The sequence below is a fragment of the Larus michahellis genome, chromosome 1 (genome assembly GCF_964199755.1).
Source record: "Larus michahellis chromosome 1, bLarMic1.1, whole genome shotgun sequence".
Classification (NCBI taxonomy): Eukaryota; Metazoa; Chordata; class Aves; order Charadriiformes; family Laridae; genus Larus; species Larus michahellis.
This window is the reverse complement of record NC_133896.1, coordinates 2,291,322-2,317,182: the sequence shown is the minus strand read 5'-3', so window position 1 is coordinate 2,317,182 and position 25,861 is coordinate 2,291,322. Positions and strand designations below refer to the sequence as shown.

The 25,861-nt window shown below is 49.7% G+C and overlaps 1 protein-coding gene across 1 annotated transcript in view; it reads left to right on the top strand.

The window, feature by feature from the left end:
* Positions 1 to 25,861, top strand: part of LOC141738013 (uncharacterized) — a 126,148-nt gene that overhangs the window by 2,079 nt on the left and 98,208 nt on the right. Inside the window, exons 2-8 of the mRNA XM_074573039.1 lie at positions 15,989 to 16,128; positions 19,451 to 19,631; positions 20,084 to 20,243; positions 21,788 to 21,881; positions 22,928 to 23,101; positions 24,097 to 24,257; positions 25,401 to 25,530. Coding sequence (XP_074429140.1) covers positions 16,059 to 16,128; positions 19,451 to 19,631; positions 20,084 to 20,243; positions 21,788 to 21,881; positions 22,928 to 23,101; positions 24,097 to 24,257; positions 25,401 to 25,530 — 970 coding nt within the window. The 5' untranslated portion in view covers positions 15,989 to 16,058. The remainder of the gene's footprint in view (positions 1 to 15,988; positions 16,129 to 19,450; positions 19,632 to 20,083; positions 20,244 to 21,787; positions 21,882 to 22,927; positions 23,102 to 24,096; positions 24,258 to 25,400; positions 25,531 to 25,861) is intronic.

Sequence of the window (25,861 nt, the reverse complement as noted above, 5' to 3'; positions counted from 1 at the left end):
CTCTCCGGAGGCTGTTTGAACAGTAGCTGCTCAGGGGTTTCTCGCTGGAGCAGCTCTGTCAGCTCTCCCTGGCCTTAAATATTGGTGCGCTGGGGCTCGTGGCTGAAAGGGGGTATGTGTGCAGGAAAGCTTGGCTGCTTTTTCCACCTGGCTTTCCCAAGCACGGCTTGTCTCGTGTTTCGGCTGTTCTCAGATCTTTCTGTCCCAAACAGTGCCTCCCCGCCAGATTTGTTCCTCTGACCGTGCTAATTCCCGATAGCAGACAAGGGAAAGGGGGGACAGCAAAGGGCTACAAACATGTTGAGGGGACTGGAACACCTCTCTTATGAAGAAAGGCTGAGGGATTTGGGTCTCTTCAGCCTGGAAAAAAAGGTGACTGAGGGGGGATCTTGTCAATGCTTATAAATCCTTAAAGGGCAGGTGTCAGGAGGATGGGGACAGGACAAGAGGGAAAGGGCACAAACTTGAGCATAGGAAGGTCCACCTAAACATGAGGAGGAACTTCTCTGCTGTGAGGGTGGCAGAGCCCTGGCACAGGCTGCCCAGAGAGGTGGTGGAGTCTCCGTCTCTGGAGACATTCCAAACCCGCCTGGACGCGTTCCTGTGCCACCTGCTCTGGGTGACCCTGCTCTGGCAGGGGGTTGGACGGGATGATCTCCAAAGATCCCTTCCAACCCCTGTCATTCTGCGATTCTGTATGAAATGCAGCAGGACATCTCGGACTCCCTTGTCTGGCCACATGGACCCCTGCCCCAGGCAATGATGCAGGAATGATGTCCCCTTGCCTACAGGAAAGGTCACTCTGTCACCACCCAAGGCTTTGCAGCCACGGTAGGGAGCAGATCTGCAAATACCGTCAGAGGGAGCCAAGATATAATTCGGGGACATTTCAGGTCTGTGTTTTGGAAAAGGATTTTACCTGGGGGGACCATTTCGTAGCTGGCAGGGACTGGGGCTGCGTAACTGGGAAAGTGCATCAGGCGAGCGGGGAAGGATGGATGAGTGTAGCTGCAGAGCTGGGATGAGTGACGTTTCGAGCTTGCTGCAGAGCCCAGGAGGTGGTGCAGTTGGTGGTGAAAGGTGGGTGATGTGTTCATCTCCGGCCTCACCATCAAGTGGAAGGAAGTGGAAGGCAATAAAGAAATTAATGTAAAAAGTGAGAGACTTGGGTTCAAATCCTTCCATGGACCCCCTTGGTTGGCTGCTGAGGGTTTCAGCTCAGGGTTTGGGTACTCTTGCCCTGCCTGGGGAAAGATGCTCTTGCTTTAGCTGGGGAGCAAGTGCCTCTGGCTCGGCCTCTCCAATTCTCTGTCCATAAATCCTCTTTCCCCTGTGTCTTGAGGGAGCACAGATGCAGCAGTGACCTCTGGGAGAGCACGAGGAACAGAGAGAAACATCCAAAATGGGTTTAGAAGCATCCACGGGACCTTCAGTGGGAGCATCCTTCAGGGCCCCAGAGGAGTGAGTGGTGCAAGTGGGCCAAAGTCACCAAGATGTGCTGGTGGCACGGGCCAAGTCATGACCTTGTGCTGCAGATAAGTGCTTTCTGGGAAAGTTTCACTGCTGCCATGGCCTGATCCCTCCTGTTTGTACAACTTGCCCATCAGCGTACGCGTCATCAACTGATTTTTTTTGTACAGTAAGTCCATAAAAGCCCGTCTAGATGGATACGGAGAGATAGTTTTCTCTTCCTTAATCATTAACACCAGTTTATGGTGGGTATAAAATATGATTGCACCAGCTGGCAAGTTTGTAGAGAGGTAAAACAAAAATGGTATATAGTAAAATGGCAAATTATGCCAGTGCTTTCTGTTTAGGGAGTTGTCTGTCTGTTGCACCACACTTGCTTCCATGCCCCAGCAACTCAGCCGGTGCTGCACATGAGATCTGGCAGACAATACCAGTCCAAATCAAGATTCCTGCCTAGTTACACCAGCTCAGCAGCGTGAAAATGCCAGGGAAATATGGGAAGGTGCATTTGGGAAGGGTTTCACCTGCTTAATAGAAACTGAAGCTGAGATTTATGGTGGCTCCAGACAAGAGGGCAGCTGGAATTTGCATCGTGATCATGTCATGAGACTGCAGGGAAGATTCAGGGCCCACCCTCATGGTAGGAGGCTTTCTACAACAGTAGCCCCTAGGGTTCATCTTTTATGGTGGGCTTGTGGTCAACTGAGGTTGGCTCCTGACCAGGTCAGGGGGCATAGGTTTAGGCTGTAGGTCCTGGTGGGGGGTCTCTGTGGGGTTCCATGGGGTTGGAGGAGTGGATGGACAGGGTCAGGCTGTCCACAGGGGGTCCTGAGCAGGAGATGGGGACATACAAGTCCCTTCTTCCCTTGCTTGCTCCTGCCGTGCTCAGCCGTGGTCCTTGTTCCAGCAAGAGCAAATCAAATCGGCTGGAGGCAGTGAAATGGCATCAACCCAGAGGCAACAAGGATCTGCTTGGAGAGTTTATCCTGCCACAAAACCAAGGGGCTCCCGGGGGAGGGGGGGATTGCAGGACCTCGGGCTGGGATCTTTGTTTTCTTTGTCCCAGCTCCCAGTCCCCTCAGTCATGCTAAGGAGCACTTTGCAATGCGAATAACCCCCTGGAAAAGATCCAGCCCCAGTGTGAGTAACCTGAGAAATGCAGAGCCGGCTGCCAGCCAAGCAGTCAATCCCTTCATCAATTGACTTCCTAACCCTTTTTTTCCACTGCCCTCCCCACCCCCGCTCCCACCATCTATTGATCTCCTTGTCTGTAACATCCGCCTGCCCACCTGGAAATATTGCCTTTGACTCCGCCGATACATAATCCTGCAGGGTAGACCTTTCACCTCCCTTATGGGAAGACAGATTAACGAGCATCGTCTCGTCAATGCCCCAGGTGGCCGTAGGGTGAAGAAACTGCAAATATCCTTAAAACTGTGATACCTGTTCGGTATCTCCATGCCACGCGGGGTGAGGGGGCCCCCCAGAAGCAGAGTGGCTCGTTTCAAAGCTGCGCATTAAACTGGACAGAGGTGGCAGAAAGAAGTTGAAGCTGGTTTCGAGGTGTCCCCTGTTTCTGGGAATGTACCCAATGACTCTTTGACCGTTATTACTTGCCTCTCTTTTAGCTTTTTCCCTTGCAACTGTATTATTCAATTTTTTTAAGTAGGATTCACATTGTGATGCTTCTCAGCTGGTGCGTGCCCAGGTGATGCTATCAAAGGCTGCATTAGGATCAGAAGCCCAGTGGGGAGGCCGCTGAGGTTGAAGCAGAGCCATTTGTTTCATGTAGACCTCCGATGAGCAGTGATCTCCAGCAAAACCCTCCTTCAGAGTTATCCACCCCAAACCTCCACTGCGCTCTTGGCATTTCTTGCAAGAAGGAGACCTTAGGGGTGGGCAGCAAACCCTCCTTTGTTGTTTGCAACAGCAAAGCAAGCAAAACCATCAATCCCCTCTCCCCCAAAACTAGGTCTCTTGGAGAGGAGGAAAGACACTGGCTGGAGATGATCTTCACAACCACCATCTGACTGTAACTTTCTGCTTGGAAAGGTTTCTAAGTTTAGCTACGAAGGTATTTTTTGCTATTGTTAATGTGAAAACCTGATGTGTGGGGAGTTACCGTGGCATGGAGGAAAGGAAAGGAGGGTCTAGCTTTCATTTCCAGGACTCATAAGGTATTTTTCTGGTTTTTCTCCTTGGTGCTTCTAAGCTGAAATGCTCCATCCAGTGCTCCCAGATGCTGCTTGGATGGTTTCTGCAGAAGGTGGCAAAACAAGTCCCAGTTTGACATGACTTTCTAAGTTGTCCCATACCAGGGGAAGTGGTGCCACCTGCAAGTTATCTCCAGCTACTTCTCAGCTCTACATCGGCCTTACCGCCCTCTCCCCAGTGGGGAATGGCCAAAAACCCACGGAGGTCTCTCCTCCATGAATTTTTTTGCCCTTAACTGGCTGTTTTCATCAGATCTGAGCGCATCCTGACCTGTGCTTTGTTCCATGTTGTGTGACCCCAATGGGAACAACTGCAGGATTCGTGGAGGAGGATATTGGAGCTGTGGTGCAACCTGATGGATGGGGAGAAGATGGGGCAGAAACCTCCCCATGCCACATCTCCCACCCCAGAGGAGAGTCATAGCCAACCCTTGCCGTGCTCTAAGGAGACCTACTGAGATGTTAATTCAGCTGCTTTTATACATGGCCTCCATCTCCCCACCATGTTTTCTAGGGAAACAGCGACTCTGGGGTCTCAGCCTTGAGTTGGTGGGACTGGGAGGCCGGCAGCCTTTGTGGGCCACTGCCTTTGAACAAGCCAGGCACGTTCAGCTGGGTGCCGAAGCGGAAAATAGGCTTCCTCCAGCTCTCACTTCATCTTCTTTTATTGAGCAGCCTCACAAGAGTTACCCCCCTTCTCTCCCCATCGTCTCTGTTAAACATTACTACGCAGTGCAACCCCTTTAAATCAGGAAATCAATGGTATTTATTAAAAAAAAAAAATAAAACCCAACAAAACACTTTCTCAAAGCTCTTGCTCTGAGAGAGGGAGGGGGAGCCTTTTACCCGTTCTGCAAGGAGCAGCACTTTCTCACGGCTGCTGACGCTGCTGTTTAAACAGGCTCCGTGCTGCAGCGCGCGGGTAAAAATGCTCCTTGGAAAAGGGTTTTTTTGCTTTAAAAATCCTTCCATTTCATGACAGAATAGCCTGGAGCTGAGAGGGAGGTTGTCCAGGTGAATCAATGCATCTTCAGAAGCGGAGGGGAGCTTCTTGTCCTCGTGGGGGACTTCAATTTGCCGGACATCTGCTGGGAATACAATACAGCAGGGAGGGAACAGTCTAGAAGGTTCCTGGAATGTGCTGGGGATAACTTCCTGACACAGCTAGTGAGAGAGCCAACTAGGGAAGGTGCCCTGCTGGATCTGTTGTTTGTAAACAGGGAAGGTCTTGTGGGGGATGTGAAGGTTGGAGGCTGTCTTGGGAACAGTGACCATGAAATGACAGAGTTTTCGATTCTGCGAGAAGCAAGGAGAGGGGTCAGCAGAACTGCTACCTTGGACTTCCGGAGGGCGGACTTTGGGCTTTTCAGGAGCCTGGTTGACAAAGTCCCCTGGGAGGCAGTCCTCCAGGGCAAAGGAGCCCAGGAAGCCTGGATGATTTTCAAGAAGGAAGTCTTAAAGGCGCAGGAGCAGACTGTCCCCATGTGCCGGAAGACAAGCCGTCGGGGAAAAAGGCCGGCCTGGCTAAACAGGGAGCTAGTGTTGCAACTTAGGGAAAAAAAGAGGATCTATGGCCTCTGGAAGGAAGGGCAGGCCACTCAAGACGACTACAAAGAGGTAGTTAAGCTATGTAGGGAAAAAATCAGGAGGGCCAAAGCCCAGCTGGAGCTAAACCTGGCTTCTGTTGTCAAGGACAACAAAAAAAGTTTCTATAAATATATTAGCAATAGGAAGGGGACTAAGGATTATCTCTGTCCTCTAGTAGATGGGGCCGGCAACATAGTGACCAAGGATGAGGAAAAGGCTGAGGTACTTAATGAAGTCTTTGCCTCAGTCTTCAGCAGTAGGACCAGTTGTTCCCTGAGCACCCAGACCCCTGAACTAGAAGACAGGGATGGGGAGCAGAATGAAGCCCCTCTAATCCAAAGGGAAATGGTGAGGGACCTGCTTCAGCACCTGGAGGTGCACAAATCTATGGGGCCGGATGGGATCCACCCAAGGGTATTGAAAGAGCTGGCGGAGGTTCTCGCCAGGCCACTTGGTATCATTTATGAGCAGTCCTGGACAACCGGGGAGGTCCCAGCTGACTGGAGGTTAGCAAATGTGACACCCATCCACAAGAAGGGCCGGAAGGAGGATCCGAGGAACTACAGGCCAGTCAGTCTGACCTCGGTGCCTGGGAAGGTCATGGAACAGATCCTCCTCAGTGCCATTACACAGCACATGCAGGAGAACAGGGTGATCAGGCCCAGTCAGCATGGGTTTGTGAAGGGCAGGTCATGCCTATCAAACCTAATATCCTTCTATGATAAGGTGACCCACTTAGTGGATGAGGGAAAAGCTGTGGATGTTATCTACTTGGGTTTTTGCAAAGCTTTTGACACTGTTTCCCACAGCATTCTCCTGGAGAAACTGGCTGCTCATGGCCTGGACAGGTGTACTCTTCGCTGGGTAAAAAACTGGCTGGCTGGCCGTGCCCAGAGAGTGGTGGTAAATGGAGTTAAATACAGTTGGTGTCCAGTCACAAGTGGTGTCCCCCAGGGCTCGGTGCTGGGGCCGGTTCTCTTTAATATCTTTATCAATGATCTGGATGAAGGGATCGAATGCACCCTCAGTAAGTTCGCAGATGACACTAAGCTGGGCGGGCGTGTTGATCTGCTTGAGGGTAGGTTGGCTCTGCAGAGGGATCTGGACAGGCTGGACCGATGGGCTGAGACCAATGGTATGAGGTTCAACAAGGCCAAATGCCGGGTCCTGCACTTGGGACACAACAACCCCATGCAGCGCTACAGGATTGGGGCAGAGTGGCTTGAAAGCAGCTCGACAGAAAAGGACTTGGGAGTGTTGGTTGACAGCCGGCTGAATATGAGCCAGCAGTGTGCCCAGGTGGCCAAGAAGGCCAACAGCATCCTAGCCTGTATCAGGAATAGTGTGGTGAGCCGGACTAGGGAAGTGATCATCCCCCTGTACTCGGCACTGGTGAGGCCCCACCTCGAGTACTGCGTTCAGTTTTGGGCCCCTCGCTACAAGAGGGACATTGAGGTGTTGGAGCGTGTCCAGAGAAGGGCTACAAAGCTGGTGAGAGGTCTGGAGGACAAACCTTATGAGGAACGACTGAGGGAGCTGGGGTTGTTTAGCCTGGAAAAGAGGAGGCTGAGGGGAGACCTTATCACCCTCTACACCTGAAAGGAGGTTGTAGAGAGATGGGGGCTGACCTCTTCTCCCTGGTGACAAGTGATAGGACAAGGGGAAACGGGTTCAAGTTACGTCAGGGGAGGTTTAGATTAGATATTAGGAGACATTTTTTCACTGAAAGGGTTATTAAACATTGGAATAGGCTGCCCAGGGAGGTGGTGGATTCACAATCCCTGGAGGTGTTTAAAAAAAGGGTAGATGGGGCACTTAGGGACATGGTTTAGAAGTGGCTCTTGTCAGGGTAGGCTAAAGGTTGGACTTGATGATCTTAAAGGTCCCTTCCAACCTCAACAATTCTATGATTCTATGATTCAGCTCTGAGGATGTGGTGTTTGCTGGGCCGCCAATGGCCACCAGAGCTGTAACCCCTTGACTCCAACACAATTCACACCACCACCAGCAGCTTCTGCTGTGTGGGCACCTGCATGAGGGACACCCTGATCCATGCTCCTCTAGGTGCTTCCTGGCTCTTCTGGCTTCCTTCTGGGATGTTCGTTTTGGGCACACCTTGACCCAAGATGGTGCTGGATCAGAATTCAAGCTTGGATCTAAAAAGCACGTGGCCAAATGCAGCCACCTCAGGTGTTGGGAGATGGTTGTCACGTGGGCAAAATCCCATTGAGAGGTCCCTCTCTCATGGAGAGAACTGCAACCAGAAGCCAAGGGGTCTTTGTGGTCATCTTTGCCGTGCAGGGACCATGGCGCTTTCTCCACCAAATCTGCATGATGGCTGAATGCCAGGGACCCAGCATGGCTCTTTGGGGAGCTTAGCTTCCTTCCTCTCTTCTGCCCAACCTAGTAGCCCTGGGCAAGCTGGTAATGGGCGGAACTGGGCTGTGCATTGCCCAGATGTTATGGCAATAAGGGGGCATGGGGAGGGAAACCATGGGGGCTATGCAAAATGCTCTCCTTAGTGCACTGAGGATGCCTCTGTCCCTCTCTCAGCTGAAATTACGTAGGTTCTTGGGTCCAACCTGCATCACTGTGTCATTCCAGGAGGGCTAGTGAAGTTGTAGATACAAACATGTCCTGGAGATGGAGCTGAAATTACCCCAAGCGTTACCTACCTGGGGTCTGGAAAGCCAAGTGGCAGCTCTGAGACTGGAGAAGTGTTTCTGGAGGATCCATCTGCCCTTGGTCCCTCCTCTCAGCAACCAGAGAGAGAGTCCAGCTGCAGTACGTGCTCCACAGTGCTAGCACCGTCATGTGCCAGTGAGGTATCTCCTGGTTCTGAACCCAGTCTTACTTCTCTTTCTTCTCCTGAGAGGTCCATGCAGCATGTTGTGGGCCAGAAAGTGAGTAGTCCCAGGGGACAGAGGTGCCTTGGGTAGGGAACACCTATTGCCGCAGGGCTTGCAGGTTGCTTTTGGGGGCAAACAAAAATTGGATTCCTTCTTCTTGGTAGCCCCTTCTACTAGACAGTCTGATCTCAGGAACCCGAGCCACCCAGCAAGGCACCCTGCCCTGACTCCTTGGAGAGCCGGGTGCTGGGATCAAGGCACGTGCGGCACCTGGCACGCAAGATCTTGGAGCAGGAGAGTTGCATGGTATGGAGGAGAAATTTGAGATGGAAATTAGCTGGCTAAGCGTCATGTTGAGACAGATGAGCCAAAGGCCCTCTGGTTTTTCAGCTTTCTGTTCATGTAAGCGTTGCGTGAGGTGGCAACTTGCTTTCACGGTGTTGTAAAGTTGCTTGTGAGTGCTGCGCTGAGCTCCATGATGGGGATATAGATCCAAAAGCATCAGTGAGTGAGCAGGAAAGACAAAACACGTTCATGCAGCACCTAAGAGCTACCCAAATCTCTGCTGACCACAGGCCTGCTGGCTGGAGCCTGGTTTGCACACTGTGATGATGGCCCGGTTGGGGTGCACTGTCTTGTTTTGATATCAGTTACTGGTATTTTTAAGAATTTAGAAAATCCCATTTTTCCTTTCCTCGTCGCATGGCCAAAACTTCACTGTCACTGTAGTGAAAGAGACTTTCCAGAAAACGGAAAATCCTATATGGAAATGGCCTCTAAGGGGTGTGAGTACCCACATGAGAGGAATGGCATGAAATGGGTGGACATGGCCATTCCCAGCTCACACCAGCTGAAGGAGCTGAGTATGTTGGCCAGCAGGTCGAGGGAGGTGATTCTCCCCTTCTACTCCGTTCTGGGGAGACCCCACCTGGAGTACTGCGTCCAGTTCTGGAGTCCTCAACACAAGAAGGACATGGACCTGTTGGAACGGGTCCAGCGGAGGGCCACGAAGATGATCAGAGGGCTGGAGCCCCTCCGCTGTGAGGACAGGCTGAGAGAGTTGGGGTTGTTCAGCCTGGAGAAGAGAAGGCTCCAGGGAGACCTTATAGCCCCATCCAGTCCCTAAAGGGGGCCTACAGGAGAGATGGGGAGGGACTCTTTATCAGGGAGTGGAGTGATAGGATGAGGGATAATGGTTTTAAACTGGAAGAGGGGAGATTTCTATTAGATATTAGGAAGAAATTGTTTGCTGTGAGGGGGGTGAGCCCCTGGCCCAGGTTGCCCAGAGAAGCTGTGGCTGCCCCATCCCTGGAGGGGTTCAAGGCCAGGTTGGACGGGGCTTGGAGCAACCTGGGCTGGTGGGAGGTGTCCCTGCCCAGGGCAGGGGGTGGGACTGGATAGTCTTTAAGGTGCCTTCTAACCCGAACCATTCTATGATTCTCTGTTCAGCCAGAGTTAGTGCTCCTGATCCACGTAATTAATTCTGAACACTTTGGACTGTGTTGGTATAACCCTGATTTAGCCTGAGAGGTGTCCGAGGGGCTTTCAAAAAGACATTCCCAGCCCATTCGGGCTTAATTTGAGCTCTGGATTTTGGTACCATTTTGCACCTCTGCTTGCAAAGGGAGCGTCTCCTCCCCACGGATCAACCCCTCCGGCTGCTCCTGGAGAGTCCCATGCCTTTCAGCAGTGTGCCTCCAGCTACCAACAACTCAACGCATTCATATTTCCTGTACAAAAACAGCTTAAATTCTGTATTCAAGGGATTTAGAGAGAAATCAATTACCATAAAAATCTATTAACTCCGTTAAAAAAGAAACTGTAAACTTTTGACCCCCTGAGGCTTATTTCTGTCAAGCGAGGAAAAACCCGTGTTTAACCAGATTTTACCTCCTGTTCAAATCCACCATATTCCTTGAGGTTTGAAAATGGCTTTAACTCCCCTGCGGCAAATGGGGCCTAATCACAGGAGAGGAGCTGCAGGAATGCCCCGACCGGGCTTTTCCACGCCAGCATTTCAAAGCTGAAGGAGAGAACCGATGTTTCCCCAGCAGAAAATTTGTGTTCATGTTTGCTTGTAGAAGGACAGACCTTCTAATTGACACCAGCTATTGCGTCTCCATCCTGGCTCCTGAGTTTTTCTTACACTGGTGACAACATGCGGCTTTTGGATGAGCTGTTGGTACCTTTTTGGAGCCGACAGTGGTTGTGACCTTCGCCTTCCACTTCTGTGAGTTGTTAGGATTGAGTCCATCCTTTACCTCCTTGCTGGTGTCTCAACCCGCGTTTTTATTTTTCATGTTGCCTCCAAAATTCAGTGGTTTGAACCTGTCCTTTGCTTTAGTCTGGGTTCAGTCTGTGCCTTGTTTTTCCAAATATCCTGCTAAAATGCGTGTAGTTATGCTGGGATCTCGGTCACCTGTTACTGCTGGTGCCATCAATACCTGGACCATCTCCATACCCTTCTCCTGCCAGTCTCTCTGGTGCTTCCACATCCTGAAGTTCCCAGTAATCCTCCATTCAGGCCAATCTCTGTGTTACAATTACACGTCCCAGCGTGATCTCTTCCCGGGGCTGCTGGGATCTCTCTCCATAGGATTTTGTGACGTGCCTGGTGATGCTCCATGAACAGGAGCCCTGGGATGCTGGGTACAGTGACGTCTGGTAAGGTGAGATGTAGCCGAAGCCCTGGTGGGTTCTCTGCTGGCTAATATAAGGTTGTGCTCAGCCTGCAGTTTTACGGAGGGAGATCCTTCCTCTGTCCAGCTGGCTGTTTTCAGGAGACTTGTATGAAAAGATCTGAGACCTGCTTCCCTCTGTCAGATTGGGCTGAAATTGTCAAGATTTTGCTAGGTCACGAGGCAGAGGGTCTGTTTGCTTGTGTGATGTGTGCTTTGGGGTAGTGGTGGGTGTTGGGATGTTGCACGGATCCCCTGGGAAGGGAGAAGGCTCTGCATGCCCAGAGGCAGCTCTGTAATGTAGTTTTTGTCTCTTTATGCAACAGGGATAGATATTTGCTGGCTGGAGTTGGCAGCATCTGGCATGGGTGATCCTGGGATGCGTGGGATCCACCTGGAGCCACAGGCAAGTGGGAGGCAGGCTCCAGCCAGATGAGACTGCGAATCCACTGGGTCTCATCCCTTTCAGACAGACCTTGCTGACAGGGGTTATTTATTTATCCCAAAATTTGTTGGGGGGGAAAGAAAAAAAAAAAAGGGAAGAAGAGTTTATTGCAAACATATACACAGGAATAAATGGAGGGAACGTCCCAGCCTCTGGCACTACTGCAAGTGGTAAAACCTGCTTTTTTTCCCCTCTTACCCTCTTGCATCTTTCCAGGCTTCCCATAGCTCTGCCATCTGATCCGGGTGAGGTAAAGGGAGAACCTGGTCCATCAGCTTTATGGGCTTTGAAGGCAATTTGTTCAAGGAACTGTAAAACCTGGAGAAGTTGCCTCTATAAATTGTTTACCAGGAGCAGTAAAAGATCGAGGAAATTGCTGGGATTCCTTGCAAAAGCCTGAAGTTTATGAGGTCGTTTCCTTGCCCCTACCAGATTTCTCTAAAGATCTCTGTAGCGGTTTTAGGAGATCTTTGACAGGGGCTGGTGGCAGCCACTGTCTGCAAGTTCAGCTATGACCTGCTGGATTGATGTTTGCAATATTTGCTAATATTTGCTAATATGTAATGTATAAAATGAGTATCATGGTGGCACCTGAGTGACCTGGTGACTCTAAGTGACCTGAGCTGCCCCAAGTTGGACAACGATGGTAAGAGCAAATGATAGTCCTCCATCAGCCTTGGTACCCAAAATGTATCCTGAAAGATGGAGCACACGGAAGGAGCAAGCCCAGGTGGGATCTTGGCCCGCTGGTGGGCTGTGGGTGGAGGGGGCTGTTGAAACAAGTGTCTGGAAGCTGCAGAGCAGCTCTTTGCCCTGATATGCTTCACGCTGCTTCATGCTGCTTCATGCAGAACGGGCAACAAAGAGGAGGAGCTGGAGGCCACCATGCTGATAGAAAGCTACAACCTGGTTGCCATTACTGAAACGAGTGGGAAGAATCCCATGACTGGAGTGTGGCTATTGATGGCCACAGGCTGTTCAGAAGGAACAGGTGAGGAAGGAGGGGTGGAGGTGTTGCCTTCTACCTCAAGAAATGGATAGAGTGTGCAACCACATCCTGGGCTGCATCCCCAGCAGCGTGGGCAGCAGGGCGAGGGGGGGATTCTGCCCCTCTGCTCCGCTCGGGGAGACCCCCCTGCAGTGCTGCCTCCAGCGCTGGGGCCTCGGCACAGGAGAGACACGGAGCTGTTGGAGCGGGGCCAGAGGAGGCCCCGGAGATGCTGGGAGGGCTGGAGCCCCTCTGCTGTGGGGACAGGCTGAGAGAGCTGGGGGGGTTCAGCCTGGAGAAGAGAAGGCTCCGCGGAGACCTTCCAGTCCCTAAAGGGGCTCCAGGAAAGCTGGGGAGGGACTCTGGCTCAGGGAGGGGAGCCATGGGACGAGGGGGAAGGGTTTTAAACTAAAAGAGGGGAGATTTAGACTAGGTATAGGGAAGAAATTTTTTATGCTGATGGTGGTGATCCCCTGGCCCAGGTTGCCCGGAGAGGTGGTTGGTGCCCCATCCCTGGAAATATTCCAGGTCAGGTTGGACAGGGCTCTGAGCAACCTGGTCTAGTTGAAGATGTCCCTGCTCATTGCAGGGGGGTTGGACTAGATGATCTTTAAAGCTCCCTCCCGACCCAACGCATTCTATGATTTTATGGTTCTGTATACGTGTCCCACGCTGCCTTTTCTCACCTAGGGACGGGATTTCATACCTAGCTGAACCCTTGAAGGCAGTGGGATTTTGGAAGGAATCATGAAGGGGAAAACCAAGAAAGAATGACTAATTTTCCTTTCAAAGTCAGAGAGTAGCGCCCTTGAATTTGGGATCATCTGTAATCTGGATGTGCTGCAGTCATCCATCAGGGACCCAGGCTGGCAACGCAGCAGCAGGAGTTGGGTGGGTTTTCCACCCCCGAGTGAACATTTGCAGCTCACTGCTAGAAGGCGGAGGCCAGCTTTGACTAAAATTTTAAAAATATATGTAATAAAAATTAGAAATATTCAATACGTTCAAGAATTGAACACATAAAAGTCCAACATGTATGCACATGTGGATATATGAATTTGTGTCTGCCAGGAAATTTGTTTAGTTTGTGGCATCCAGGTTATGAAACCCTTTTGAATCCTTTTCCTCACCTTCGCAATGTGAATTCAAGGTGTGACTGTTCTGAGCTCGAGCCTTTCTACACCCGCAGGGTCTTTACATTTTGTGAATGTTAACACTTACTCACCGGGGCTCACCGCGCTTTTTCTTTGCCTCCGCAGTCTTCTAGGATTTATTCCTTATATGACTATTTTCCCATTGCTATGTTAATGTGCATTTTTTACTGTATTTGTTCCATGCCGAAGCATTAAACAGTATCAAAGCTGGCGGAAAAAAAATAATAGAATAATCACATGTTAAATTTTTATCTGCAAGAATGTGCTTTGGCTTAGCTGCCCAAAGTGACTGCAGAAACTCAGACTTATTTTTTTGTTGCTTAGGCCTGTTTTTTTTTTAGTTTCCTGCGTGTATGTGAACTTGGGTGACAAAAGATGAAGATTCATCTGACATGTGGCAGTTGGACGTGCTGACGTGCAGGTTCCTTTGCCCTGGGTACAGCGCCAGGGATCCATGAGGCACTTATGAAAATCAGCATTTTGGGGGATCTCCCGTCTCAATGTAACAGCTGGTATTTTTGGGGCAGGACTGGGTGAGCTGGTCGCAGTGCCGTTCACAGAAACTGGAGAGGCTTCCACGTAAAGACCAGTAAGACCATTAGGACAGGCTTCAGTGCCGGTTGTTGTGATGGGCATGTGCTCTCAAAGGATCTGCATTAGCTGTCTCAGTACATATTATATGGCATTTCTGGTGTTATTTTCGATATGGACATTCTCAGAACAGTGCGTTGTATTTACAAGCTAAATTGTCCTTCACTTTGATTGTATTTTGGGCAGGAGGAAGTGTAGAGGTGTGAATGACAGGAGGAAGAGGAGAAGAGAGGATGGAAGGAGGCACTTCTTGAAAAACATTGAAAATAAGGGTCTCTGCAGGAAGAATTTCTGGGGGGGCATACGTTTTTAACAAGATTAACACGGAGCTCAGAAGCCCAGTCAAAGGTTTTGCTGCCTTCCTGCTCCATGAATCATAGAACGTGTTGGGTTGGAAGGGACCTCTAAAGGCCATCTAGTCCAACCCCCCTGCAGCAAGCAGGGACATCTTCAACTAGATCAGGTTGCTCAGAGCCTCATCAAGCCTGGTCTTGAAGGGTTTGTTATGGTCCAGGATAGACCCCGCCCTACAGAGTTGAGGATTAAATGGGAAGGGAATAGGGGATGCTGCCAGGTTGGCATTGCAAGAAGGGTGCTGGGATCTGAGGGGCGATGGGGTGATCTTGCCAAAGCTTGTAACATGACTTTTGCAAAAGAGAAGATGGTAAAACCTTATTTTCTTGGGTCTCAGCTCTGCACTGCTCTATTACTTGATTTTCTGGAAGCTTATTTACTGGTGTTGATAAAAAGCCTACATTTGCTTGTTTTGTTTTGTTTTTATTTGTTGTTTTTTCTTTTGGGGGGGGGGGAGGGATTGTGTTTTTGCTTTGAAGCCATCTCCACAGCAACTAATGGTGGCACCACACAGAGGTTTTGACAGGAATTAGGAAGGAAGGACATAGCACAGGTTAACTGCTGCACAGCAGAGATCTTGATTACATCCAAGCACACCCAGCAATTAGGAGAAGAGAGAGGGAAAATAAGAAACAGAAAACGCATTAATGGAACTTAAAGTCCTGAGGGTCTCAGAGATAGTTGTAGCTACGTGATGGGCAAGGTGACCACAGCCCTGGTGTCTAGATGTACACCAGGCTGCTCCAGGCACTTGACCTTCATCTTGCTTGTTCGGGGGTTCATTTAGATGGGGTTATTCCAGGCTGTGCACAGGAACTCAGGTTATATTCCAAAAGGGACCAAATCTGTACTGCAATGTGATTTTTGAGATTGCGTGTTGTTAGCTGGAAGGAACAATCCAGCCCTGGCAAAGAGCTAGGCTGGATGAAGTCATCGAGCTCATCTTTTCCACCCTGGAAGTAGTCCATGTCTCCCTGTGAAATCTGCTCAGCCCGAGACGAGCAGGTGAGGCTCAGAACAGGAGAAGAACTTTTTATTGGCCATTAAAAAAGAATAAAACCCCTTCTGGCAACTCCACTTCTGCTGCAGTTGTTGCTTCATAGAGAGAAGTCCCTGCTTTGCAGAGAGAGACTTCTGTAGCAATTTTGGGGAGTCGCTAAACTGTCCATAGGCAGTAACCAGAGCTTTCCACCTCCTTTGGCTGCTCCATGATGGTGGGCTGGACCTCCAAGGGCGGCAAGCACAAGGCAGTTAATCCTGGATTTAAGAACCTGAAGGTTAGTTGCAAAAAAGGCTAATAAAGACTTGAGTGCAGGTGATTGCTGTCTGCAGTGATCTACTCATCTTTCCTCCCTGCGTAACTGAGGGTAGCAGGTGCTTCCCTCTTTCATTACACCATTAATATTCACATTTAGGCTTAATTGCCTGAGGTGGTTGTTCCCCGAATAAGGGTGCTGTTAGGGAAAGGTGCTGGGGGAGCAAAGCTGAAGCCGGCATCAGCAAAGAGATGAAGGAATTACTGGATTTATAGTACCTTTAATGCCAATTGCCTGAGCCAAGATGAGCCTTTGTAGCTGGAGAAAATCTTCCCTGGCCACTGTAAGCAGGTGGGAGCATCATACTCAGATGGCACATGTTAAAGCCTCTTTCCTCCTGCAGATGAATGACTCTCCAGGCTGTGTGCTGACTCCAGGAACCAAGAAGGAGCTTATTCCCAAGAAAAAGGAAAATGTTGTATGCCCAGATCCTTGCCCTGGCAGTGGCTGTGGTGCAGTACAGAGCTGTGGCCATTCATGAAGGTATGTGACAAGTGGGCTACCATAAATGCAGCAGCTGGGGGTGATGTGCTGGGACACATGAGGGAGAAAAAGACCTCTTCCAAGCAGCTGTTTCTGCTAATGTCATGGACAAACACACAGATGCTGTCCTTTTAGGTTGGGATCATCTCATAACCGAGCATCTTAGCTGGCCCCGAAAGGCAGGCAGGACCTGACTTGCGGCACGAGGGTTTGTGGGGAAATTGGGACTCTGCTCAGTGTCCTGCTTCTAGTACCACCTAGCTGTTCCAGAGGAAGGTGGGGAGAAAATGTATCCCCTCCTGCTGATATCCAAGAGATGGGACAAGCCACCACACAGGGGATATGAGAGAGAAGACCTCAAGGCAGCCTTGAAGCCTCCTGCTGTTGTTTAGAGAGTTGAGGTGGCACAAGGGCTCACCTCCTCCCCGGCTCCCCGTTGCCTGTGCAAGCCCACAAAGAACTTTTAGAGAGGAGGGGTTGGGCCCAAAAGTCAGGAGACAAAAGGACCCCAGAGAAGAGCCTCGTGGAGTTGCAGCATGATCCACAGCATGTCTCCGTAGCCTCAGGGTCCTGCAGGACCGGGAAGTTCCATCCTACAAAGCTAATCCAGAGCTCCTGGGACTGTCATGAGGCTGGGTATGAGCCTGTGGGTCCTCTCTCTTTGAATTGTTTCACAACAACAAGCCCCCAGGATTTGAAGGTGTAAATTCACCTGGACTAACTCCAGTTCATGCAACAAGGAGTTAATGGAAGCTTCGGCATCAGCTACAAAATTAACTTGATTAAGTTCCTGTCCGTCAATTAAGCCAATATACTTGACTATAATGCTATTTAATTCAAAGCTGGGAACAGTGCAATAAATCAACATTTACAGATGTCTCTGGCAAACCTGTGATTGATGAAACGTGGTAATTTTGGAGGTGCATGGAAAATTTCAAATAAAATCATATCCCCCTGTGATTAATATAGCTGTCTGTGTTGGTATTTTCTCCAGAAGGTACCAATCCAAATATGCTTAACATCACATGTTTCCAGTGACAGCTTCAGGTACTTGATCCAAGCAGCAAACGCTCTCGGGTTTCATTATCAAGCTGGGCCTCTCTGGAAAGGTTCTGAGCACCTGGCTCAGCATCTCACAGAATGGGCTCTGGGTGCCCCTTTGTAGAGAAAGGGCCACCATCCTGCCCTTTTTAATCCCATGGAGCTCTTGCTTGTTGCCTTTTTCCTCATTGTCCCTGGATGCAAACAAGGGCAGGAGCATTGAGCAAGACTCGCAGGGGCCAGGAACAGATGGAGGAGGCCCTCTGGGGATTTGGGATGGGGAGAGGTAGCTAGCAAAGCTCCCCCAGATACCAATGGCATTTTGAGCATGTTTTCCAGATCAGGGCCAAAAATGCAGGTCTCCCAAGAAAAGCTGTCTGGCCCTGCCTTGAGTAACTCCAAGAGGTGGGTGATTTGGAGAGGGCTGGTGGGTGGCCTTCTCCATCTCATTGAACCTTTGTTGGGATTTTCTTGTGGTAATACAGGTTGTGGTTACCCTTGGAAGCTGACGAATGATTTCCCCCAGTTCTGAGGTCAGAGCCAAGGACTGGCATTGCCTTCCCTCCAAGTCCTTCTGGGGGAACAGGGACATCAAGGTCAAAACTGGGGGAAAGGGGTAGATCTGAAATAGAAGCATCAGCTGGGAAAAGAGCTGCCAGCAGCTGAGCTGCCTCCAAGACACCTCTGACAGCTGAAAAGCACTTATGGAGAATTGAGAAGGGGAGGGAGGTATCAACAGAGAGCTCTAGGAAGGAAAATTGAAATAATTGTCTCCCATTTTTGTCAAGAGAAAGGGCTTTATATTCCCAGCTGGATACAAGTAAAACAAAAAAGAGACGGTCATTATTTTTCTGCAGTAAACAGAACTGTTAAGTCATGAAGAGCTCAGTGTCAGGAGGTACAAAGAAAGATGAAGAAACCAAAAGCTTTGGGTAACAAAGACCCTTGGACTTCCATCCATCCACAGCCAGCAAACGATCCTCTGTCCTGCTGTGTGGCCAAAGGGGATTGATCAGGGACACAGCCATGAAGGAGAGCACAAAAATTGCGTCCTTCCAAGCCCTTTGGGGACCCTGCTTATAGAAATGGGGTAAAAGTCAGGTAAATTGAAGAGGCTGGGCTAAAACAGCCTTTCTGTTTGCAACAGAAGCATGAGAAACCCACCTAGCGCTTCTGCCCATCAAACTGGAACAACAAACTGGAACAAAAGCCTGGCTGGGTGCAAGTTGGGTCTCCAGATTTGCAGCTGAAAGTTAAGGCAGTGGCTGGGTAAAGACCAAAGCAGCAGTGACACAAAATGAAAAAAAATATGTGAAGAGGTTGAGCCCAGTCCTGGTGAGCAAGATACAAAAAGCCCTCCTCCAGCAGTCAGCACGGTCTACTTTTTAGCAGCCCTACATTAATTACTCAGGATCTATCTGCAAAGGAGAGAAACACCAAAGAAAACAGAAAATTTGAACATCCCTTGTAGAGCCTTCGTTAATTTAAGCATCCCGAAAAGTCATCAGATTTCTGCCCATGAAATATATTTATTAGATGCCGAAGGAAAATTAAATTAAATTGAGACTGAACACTGTATAGGCAAATATGCCTTGTTGTTTGTTAAACAAATTTTCTTGTACACCTGTCCCTTCCCTGCCAGCTGTCATCAGGTAGCTCTGGCTCATACAGAAAAAACGCTCAAATTGTTCACTCTGCACAAGAACCTTTTCATGCTCGAGGCTGCTGGCAGCTAGGCAAGAGGGGAGTGTTGCAAAGCTGAATGCGCAGAGTATCCCAAGCTTTCTCTGGGCAAGACTGGAAGACTTGGTTGTTCTAGGGCTGGCAAAGCACAGGTGGCCAGGTGGCCCCGTGTCTGCATGGGTTTCTCACATTGGCTCTGGAGACCCTGATGGAAGAAGCCCAGGACGGTTCGTGGGGTGGCAGAGCTGCCACATTCCCAAATTTCAGTTGTGTTTGGCTCAGGTGTCGATGTCTACCTCTGGGCATGTGAAACCCCAGGCATCCCCTTGGTTCCAGCATGTCCTACAGACCTACATGCCTTGATGGATCAGGGTTTTGGTGTTTGTGCATCAAATGAGAAACTTCCCCTGTGTGACAACAGCAAAGTGGGGAATTAGGAGGAAATTAAGGAGCAACTAAGGAATTGCAGCTAAGGAATATTGCCTAGGCTCAACCAAGTGGGCAATATCTCAGGAGTTCTTGTGATTCAGAGGAGTTTAACTCCTGGCCGCCTCATTGCATGGTGGGCATGAGCCTTCTTGCTCTTCTTCTCCCTCAGCATGCAGGACGGCGGAGGTGGCCGACATTCTGTTCCTCGTGGGGCAGTCCAAGGGCGCAGGGAGGGAGAGCTCCTGGCTGGTCAAGGACTTCATCGTCAGCATGGCCCGTTCCTTTGAGAACGTGGTGATGGGCAAAGGAGGCATCCGGCTGGCAGTGGCACTCTATGAGGAGAAACCAAGGTGGGTCAGCCCATCCTCTACCACCAGCTATGGCTCTAGATGGGCAACCATGTCCCCATGGTTAAAGAGCTCTTGCTGTTCTGATGAACCATTACAAGAGCAGAGCAAAAGTGAGCATTACAAAAGTAGGAGAGACCCCCAGCAATGTCACCAGAGTCTAGAGGCGCTCATCCATGGGGAACTCTTTCAGGGCAGGGAGGCTGGTGTTTAATGCAGACACAAGAAATTCCCCACCATCCCATTTTAGATAGTATTTTATGGAAACAGGGCTCTGTGGGGCTCATGCCCTGGATTCTGTTGACCACTGTGAAGAGGACTCCTTGCTGTGACTAGCTGTATTTCAACATTATTGCTGGTCATTACTATTATCAAAGCATCATTGCTATACCAACAGTACCAACAGCGTTTTCGTGCTCCTTATTCCCCCGTATTCCCCCATTTCTCATTCCCAGGATGAGTATTGAGCTCACGGATTACGTGACCATCGAAGAAATGCTGGTGGCAATTCAGGATCTCTCCCTCAAAGGTGGCAGCTTAAAGACCGGGTCAGCCTTGGCCTTTGCGGCTCACACCATGTCTCGCCAGGACACGCTGCGAGAGGATGCAGCAAAGGTAAGTGACCTTCTGTGATGACGTCGCTGGTGTCATCCTCAGTAGGGATCAGACCTCTGACTTCTTCACCCGGAGGCATGAATGAGCCATTTGGTTTGTATTTATCCCGTCTCATTTTTAGCTTGGAGTTGAGGGTACCACATTTAGGAGCTCATTTAGCTTCAGGTCACTTATCGGTGATAGAGGGAGACAGGCACCTCCCGATTTTCAAGGGGATGACTCATTTTGTAAAAATGCTGATGTTTCCCCACAGATTGCAGAGGTGCCCAGCGTTCTAGTCTTAAACACCTCCAGCTGAGTACCCAAATTTGGGGCACTTTGCATAAGCTAACTGAGCAAGCTCAGGACATGATAAGGACAAGGAGACAAGTTGTGGTGCTGGTGCACGTAGCTGTTGCTAATAGCCTGCACCCATCCACTCCAGTTACAGAGAGCGGCAGTAGAGTTAGCACCTTACTCGAAACCAGACACGTTGCTGTGTCTTTACCTTTCAGGTGTCAGTTCTGGGTCATTGGTTTCTTCAGATCTTTTTTTTTTTTTTTTTTTTTAATTATTTTGTTCGTAATTTCTTAGAGGCTCTGAGGATGCTGAGGAGAGAAGGTGCTGCGTTGTGCTTTGCTCAGCAGGCTGCGTGAAGCAGTTCACTCCGCTCTGCTCTGGTGGTAGACAGTCTCAACATCAAGAAGGGGGCAGCCCCATGGGGAGTGGATACACCCCATGGATCGAGTCTGAAACGATGACAGCCAGCTTTCACCTCCCGTGGGCCTCCCATGTTTGCAGCTCGATGCCGCACCTTCTCTTTTGCTTTGAGATCCTGCATGCCAAATGTGGTCTGTGTGATCCATGCTATCAGTGGGGTCAATGAGACCTGTTTTGGGTCACAGAGAAGGAGGGAGAACATGATGATACAGGTGGGACATGTTAACCACCTCAACTGCCTGCTTAAAGGTGTTGCAGCAGGTTGTGTCTTCAGCGTATCATCCCATGTGCCAGCCATGTCTCCTGCTATGTGATCTGACACGGGACTTTCCCCAAAGTTTAAAAGGTCTGGGGTTGCTGAGCTGGCTGTCATTGAAACCCAGGCTGTGGCTGAGAGAGTTTCTTACCACCTGATAGCGCCATCCAGGTGCCAGTGGTCAAGCGTGTTGTCCAGGCTGCAGCTGAGTCCTCCTTTAAGAGCTGCTCTTGTGAACTTCTAGGAGTGAATCCTCTCTCTGTGCTGGCATTAATGCCCTTCTGGACCCTTCTGCCCCAAGCAGAGGTGAGACACGGTTGGGCAGGAGGAGACATACGGAGAAGATGCTGACATGAGCAGCAGCATTTATCCTCTGCTTCCTTCCCAGCTCACGCTCGTGAAAGCTGATTTCATGTGAGTTACCCCAGAGGTGTGGGTGATCAAAGGATTTATTTTCAAGTGCCCATCCTTTTAGAGAGATGGACTTCATCCAAGGCCTGACTTGTCAGTGTGAAAATCCCCCACCTGTCTCTGTGACCTCCTCATGTTGTGCTCTTTCATTCTCTGGCTCTTATGCCAATTCTTGTAGGTAGTTGTTTTGATCACGGATGGAAAATCCAGCGATTCAGTTGAAGATGAAGCCCGGGTCCTGCAGGATGGGGGGGTGACGGTGTTTGCTGTAGGTACGTATGGACACGCTAAGTTACGTGGAGCATCGCCAGCAAATGCTCTGTGTGCACCAACAGTCTACGCGCTGGGGAAGATTCCTGATGCACAACAGCCCCCTCCTCTAAAAACTGCACCCCAGGCTCAGCCGCTAGCAACTACTGCAAGTACAGGAAAATCACATTTGTGCTGTGCTTAGGTATTTTTTGTTGTTGTCGATAGCTGATTTATTCAGCTTTTGCATCTGTCAAAACTACTTGCAAATTCAGGAGGAGTTCAATAAATAGTTCCATAAAAGTCAAAACGTTTTGATGTGACATTTTCAAAAATGAAATGTTTTTACTTTTGAAGCTTTCTTTTAATGGGGTTCAGAGACCGACTTCAGCTATGTTAAAAATGTCCATCAGAATAATTCCATGGGCAAGGAAAAATTTCAGCACCTCCCTGCCCCCAAGAGCATTTATTACAAGTCAAATATTTCCCTTCACCAAACATTTCAGGGGAGAAGAAGGGGATGGTGATGGTCTTTCATTATAGGGAGCAACCAAGTCGATTTGGGCAAACGTGAGGTGAAAATTAGGCAGGGTTGGTTTGTTGAGATTCCCCCCGCCTCCTGTTTTTAAATTCAACCATAGGAAACCCCTGCAATTTTCACACAGCCTCCCATAGTCCTGTTGTCTGCTCAGAAGGGCAGAAATGTCTCTCATCCAATAGGAAGGATGAGGCCAGATCCTGCCCTGCTCCTTTTCCCTCTCCACCCCAAGAGAACTTTCCACCTCTCAGCCCATTAGCAGCCAGTCACCTGGGTCAATCTCTAACATGCTTCTGGAGAAAACCTTGACCTCTTTTCCTTGATGGCTTCATCTGCTTCACCACTGCCCATCCAACTTGAGCCTCCATTCCTCGTTTCATCCTTCACCGTGGGCAGCATGACTGCAAAGCTGGTGTGAAACTCGAAGGCCAGCACATTGCTCCCGCTTGCTCTTGACAGCCCGTGACAATCCCTGGCCTGTCCCAGGGATGGTGTTTGATCCCCTCTTTTCCTCCTCTTTTCTTCTTCTAGGAATTAAGGGTGCTGACAAGAATGAACTGAGCAAAATAGCATCAGAGCCCACTGCAGAGCACGTGCTTTACATTGAAGATTTCCACCTGCTCCACAATGTGGCCCCCAAACTCTCTCGAAGGCTCTGTTTCACTGCCTCAGAGCCACCACAACCAGTCAAACAGACTGTACAAGGTGCGTTGGGGCTCTCCCTTTATCCTGCTTCCCACCTGCTCGAACCAGCCGCTTCCCAGTCCCGGCATGTGCCAGCCACACCACAAGATGGACCTCCCACATCCCCTCTGTTCATCACAAGGGAGCTTTAGGGGTTGGATGACCCTAGAGGAGCAGCCAGCTCACGGAGCATCAGTTGCTTGGGGGCAGTGGTCCTGTGTATTTTGCTTGTGTCCGCATCTCCATGGTTTGTCTGGTGATACTGCATCCTGAAAGTCTTGCTGCTGGTTCAAACAAAAGGAGCAGCAATGGGCTGTGGCAGCAATTCTGCCCCTTGGGGGCTTTCATGATGAACCTCTCATGGTGAACTCTGACCACACAGCTCAGGGTCTCAGAAAGAATTTAATTCCTTGCAGAAGATGCTAAAAGCAGCCAAAGACATTTCCAAAGACATCTAGGTCTCTCTCCTAACAGATACTGATGTTGCCGCAAATCCAAAGGTGGTAGCAAAGAACTCCTGTCCCCCTCTTGGCACACAAACTGGTGAGATTAGTTAAAAGCATGGGGCAGAGCTTGGGGGAACTTCATCCAAGTCATTAGAGGGTCTTTTTTTACCTTCTTCTGTGGTTCTGCAGCACTTCAGGGCTGCCTGTGATGTTTCATGGAGAGTTTGAGCTTTCTGGTTGAATATTCGCTGGTGGCAGGAAGGAGAAGGGCAGGCAGGATCTGATGCCCTATGCATTAAGCAGGTGTTCACAGGGAAAATGTAGCCAGAACCAGTTTTGGTTTCCCTTCTTGTGCTGTCAAACAACTTGCCAAAAGAAAAGCTAGTTGTGTGTCTCTGGCCTGGAAGCAGAGCCCAGCTGCCCCTGCGCTCTCAGTCTGAGTGAGTGCCATCTATACCCAAGGCTTTCTCCACGCTGGATGTGTTGACTCCGACAATGACCAGCCTGCACACGTCCAACACTGGTGCCATCAGGGTCCAAACCAAAGGCCTTTCCTTTCTCTTTTTGCAGCTGAGAAGGTCATCGGCCCCCGGGATTTGTATGTCAGCGAGCACAGCCACAGCTCGCTGCGACTCACGTGGATGCCAGCTACAGGGAGGGTGACGGGGTACCGTGTCCATCTGCATCCCTTGCTGCCTTCAAGGAAGCCCGTTTCAGAGGACCAGCGTCAGGTACAGTTGCGTTAGCATTTTACAGAGCACCAGTTACAGATCCAGGTGTTGGGGGTTAGCCCGCTGCTGATGGCACAGCATGGTTAGGAGATGGCACCATGTCCTTCAGCCGTCCCGGTCACAGCCCAGTGCATTGCCATAAATTCCTGAAGCTGCTTGCTTGAAGTGGAGGTCTATAGATAGACCATCAGATTTTGGGGTGTGTTGGTTGCTCATGCTCATTTTGGCTTTGCTGTTGTGGTGAGATGGAGTTTCTGGGAGTGGTGGGTCAGGGGAAGGTAGGGTGGAAGAATGATGTGGCACAAACTGGCACAAACCCCCCTGGGATTGATAAGAACAGGTCAGTGGGAAGCACTCTTTCTTCTCTTCCCTCTGTGATTCCACCTCTCAAATAAGCTCATCCAGCTGCCCTAGCGACATCCCCTGTTCCTCTTGCTGCCAGGATTGTTCATCTTGGTAAGATCTCTGCATGTTTTGGGTTTGGATTTGCCATGTCCTTGTGTGAGGGATGCTGTCGTGTGTGCCGGCTCACCCCAGTTCAGCTTGGTCACTGCACAAAGTCTGAGAGCAAGACTGAAGGATAGAAGATGCATGCAAAGCTTTGCTTTCTAATAATAGAACAAAGCTATGAAAGCATAAATTATTAAGGTTAAGATTATTAATTGTATTAATTATTAAGATTGTATTTAACAAGAATGATCATCCTTGGCCACCTCAGAATCTCATAAGAACATAGTGAAAACACAGACGTTGTCTCTACCTCTCTTGCCCTCCGGTTACATTGAAATCTCCCTCTATGAGCTTAAAAGGAACGATCTTTGCCAAAGATCGTTGCTTTTCCTCCATTTTTTTAAAGGGGACCACCCTCACCCTTATGCACACTCATATTTTTGTGGAGTTTTTTTCTGGGCTACCTCATGAAACCCACCTGTGGCACTGTCCTGTGGCACTGCTATGTCCAGTGTGAAACCAGGTACCGTTTGAGGGTCGCAGTGTTCTGAGTTATTGCATTTTAAGAGGCTTCTGCTCATGGAAGTCACCTTGCATCAGATGTAAAGCCTTGTGCTCCTAACCTGTTGCAAACATGGGGATCTTCTACTGTCATGGAGGTATAATGATGTCCTTTGTCCCCCTGTGTGACAGATTATGCTGGATGGTGACAAAAGTACAGTGCTGGTGACTGATCTGAAACCCAACACCAAGTATGTCTTCACGGTGAGGGCTGTCTATGCGGATGCCCTTGGGGAGTCGGTGGCTGTCAAGGGGAAAACAAGTGAGTGTCTCTTCCACAGTCATCCCTGTGTGTTCCTCATCTGTGTGGGCACAGAAAAAAAAATACCCCCAAATCGTACGTGTAAGGAGTGAGGGAAGGAGAGGTAGGAATGGGTAGGAGGAACATCTGTGCAGATGTCTGTGGTGTGGGGTGCAGGGTCATGAGTGGGTGCAGAGTAACCCATGTGGTTAACCTTCTTGAAGGCAGAGGGTGCAGCCTGTTGGCTCACACCATCTGATTTAATAACCAGCAGGATTTAACGAATCCAGGCTGGGATTCAGTTAATGGAACACTCGTATAAGGAATGATAAGAAAGCTTTTGGAGACCATG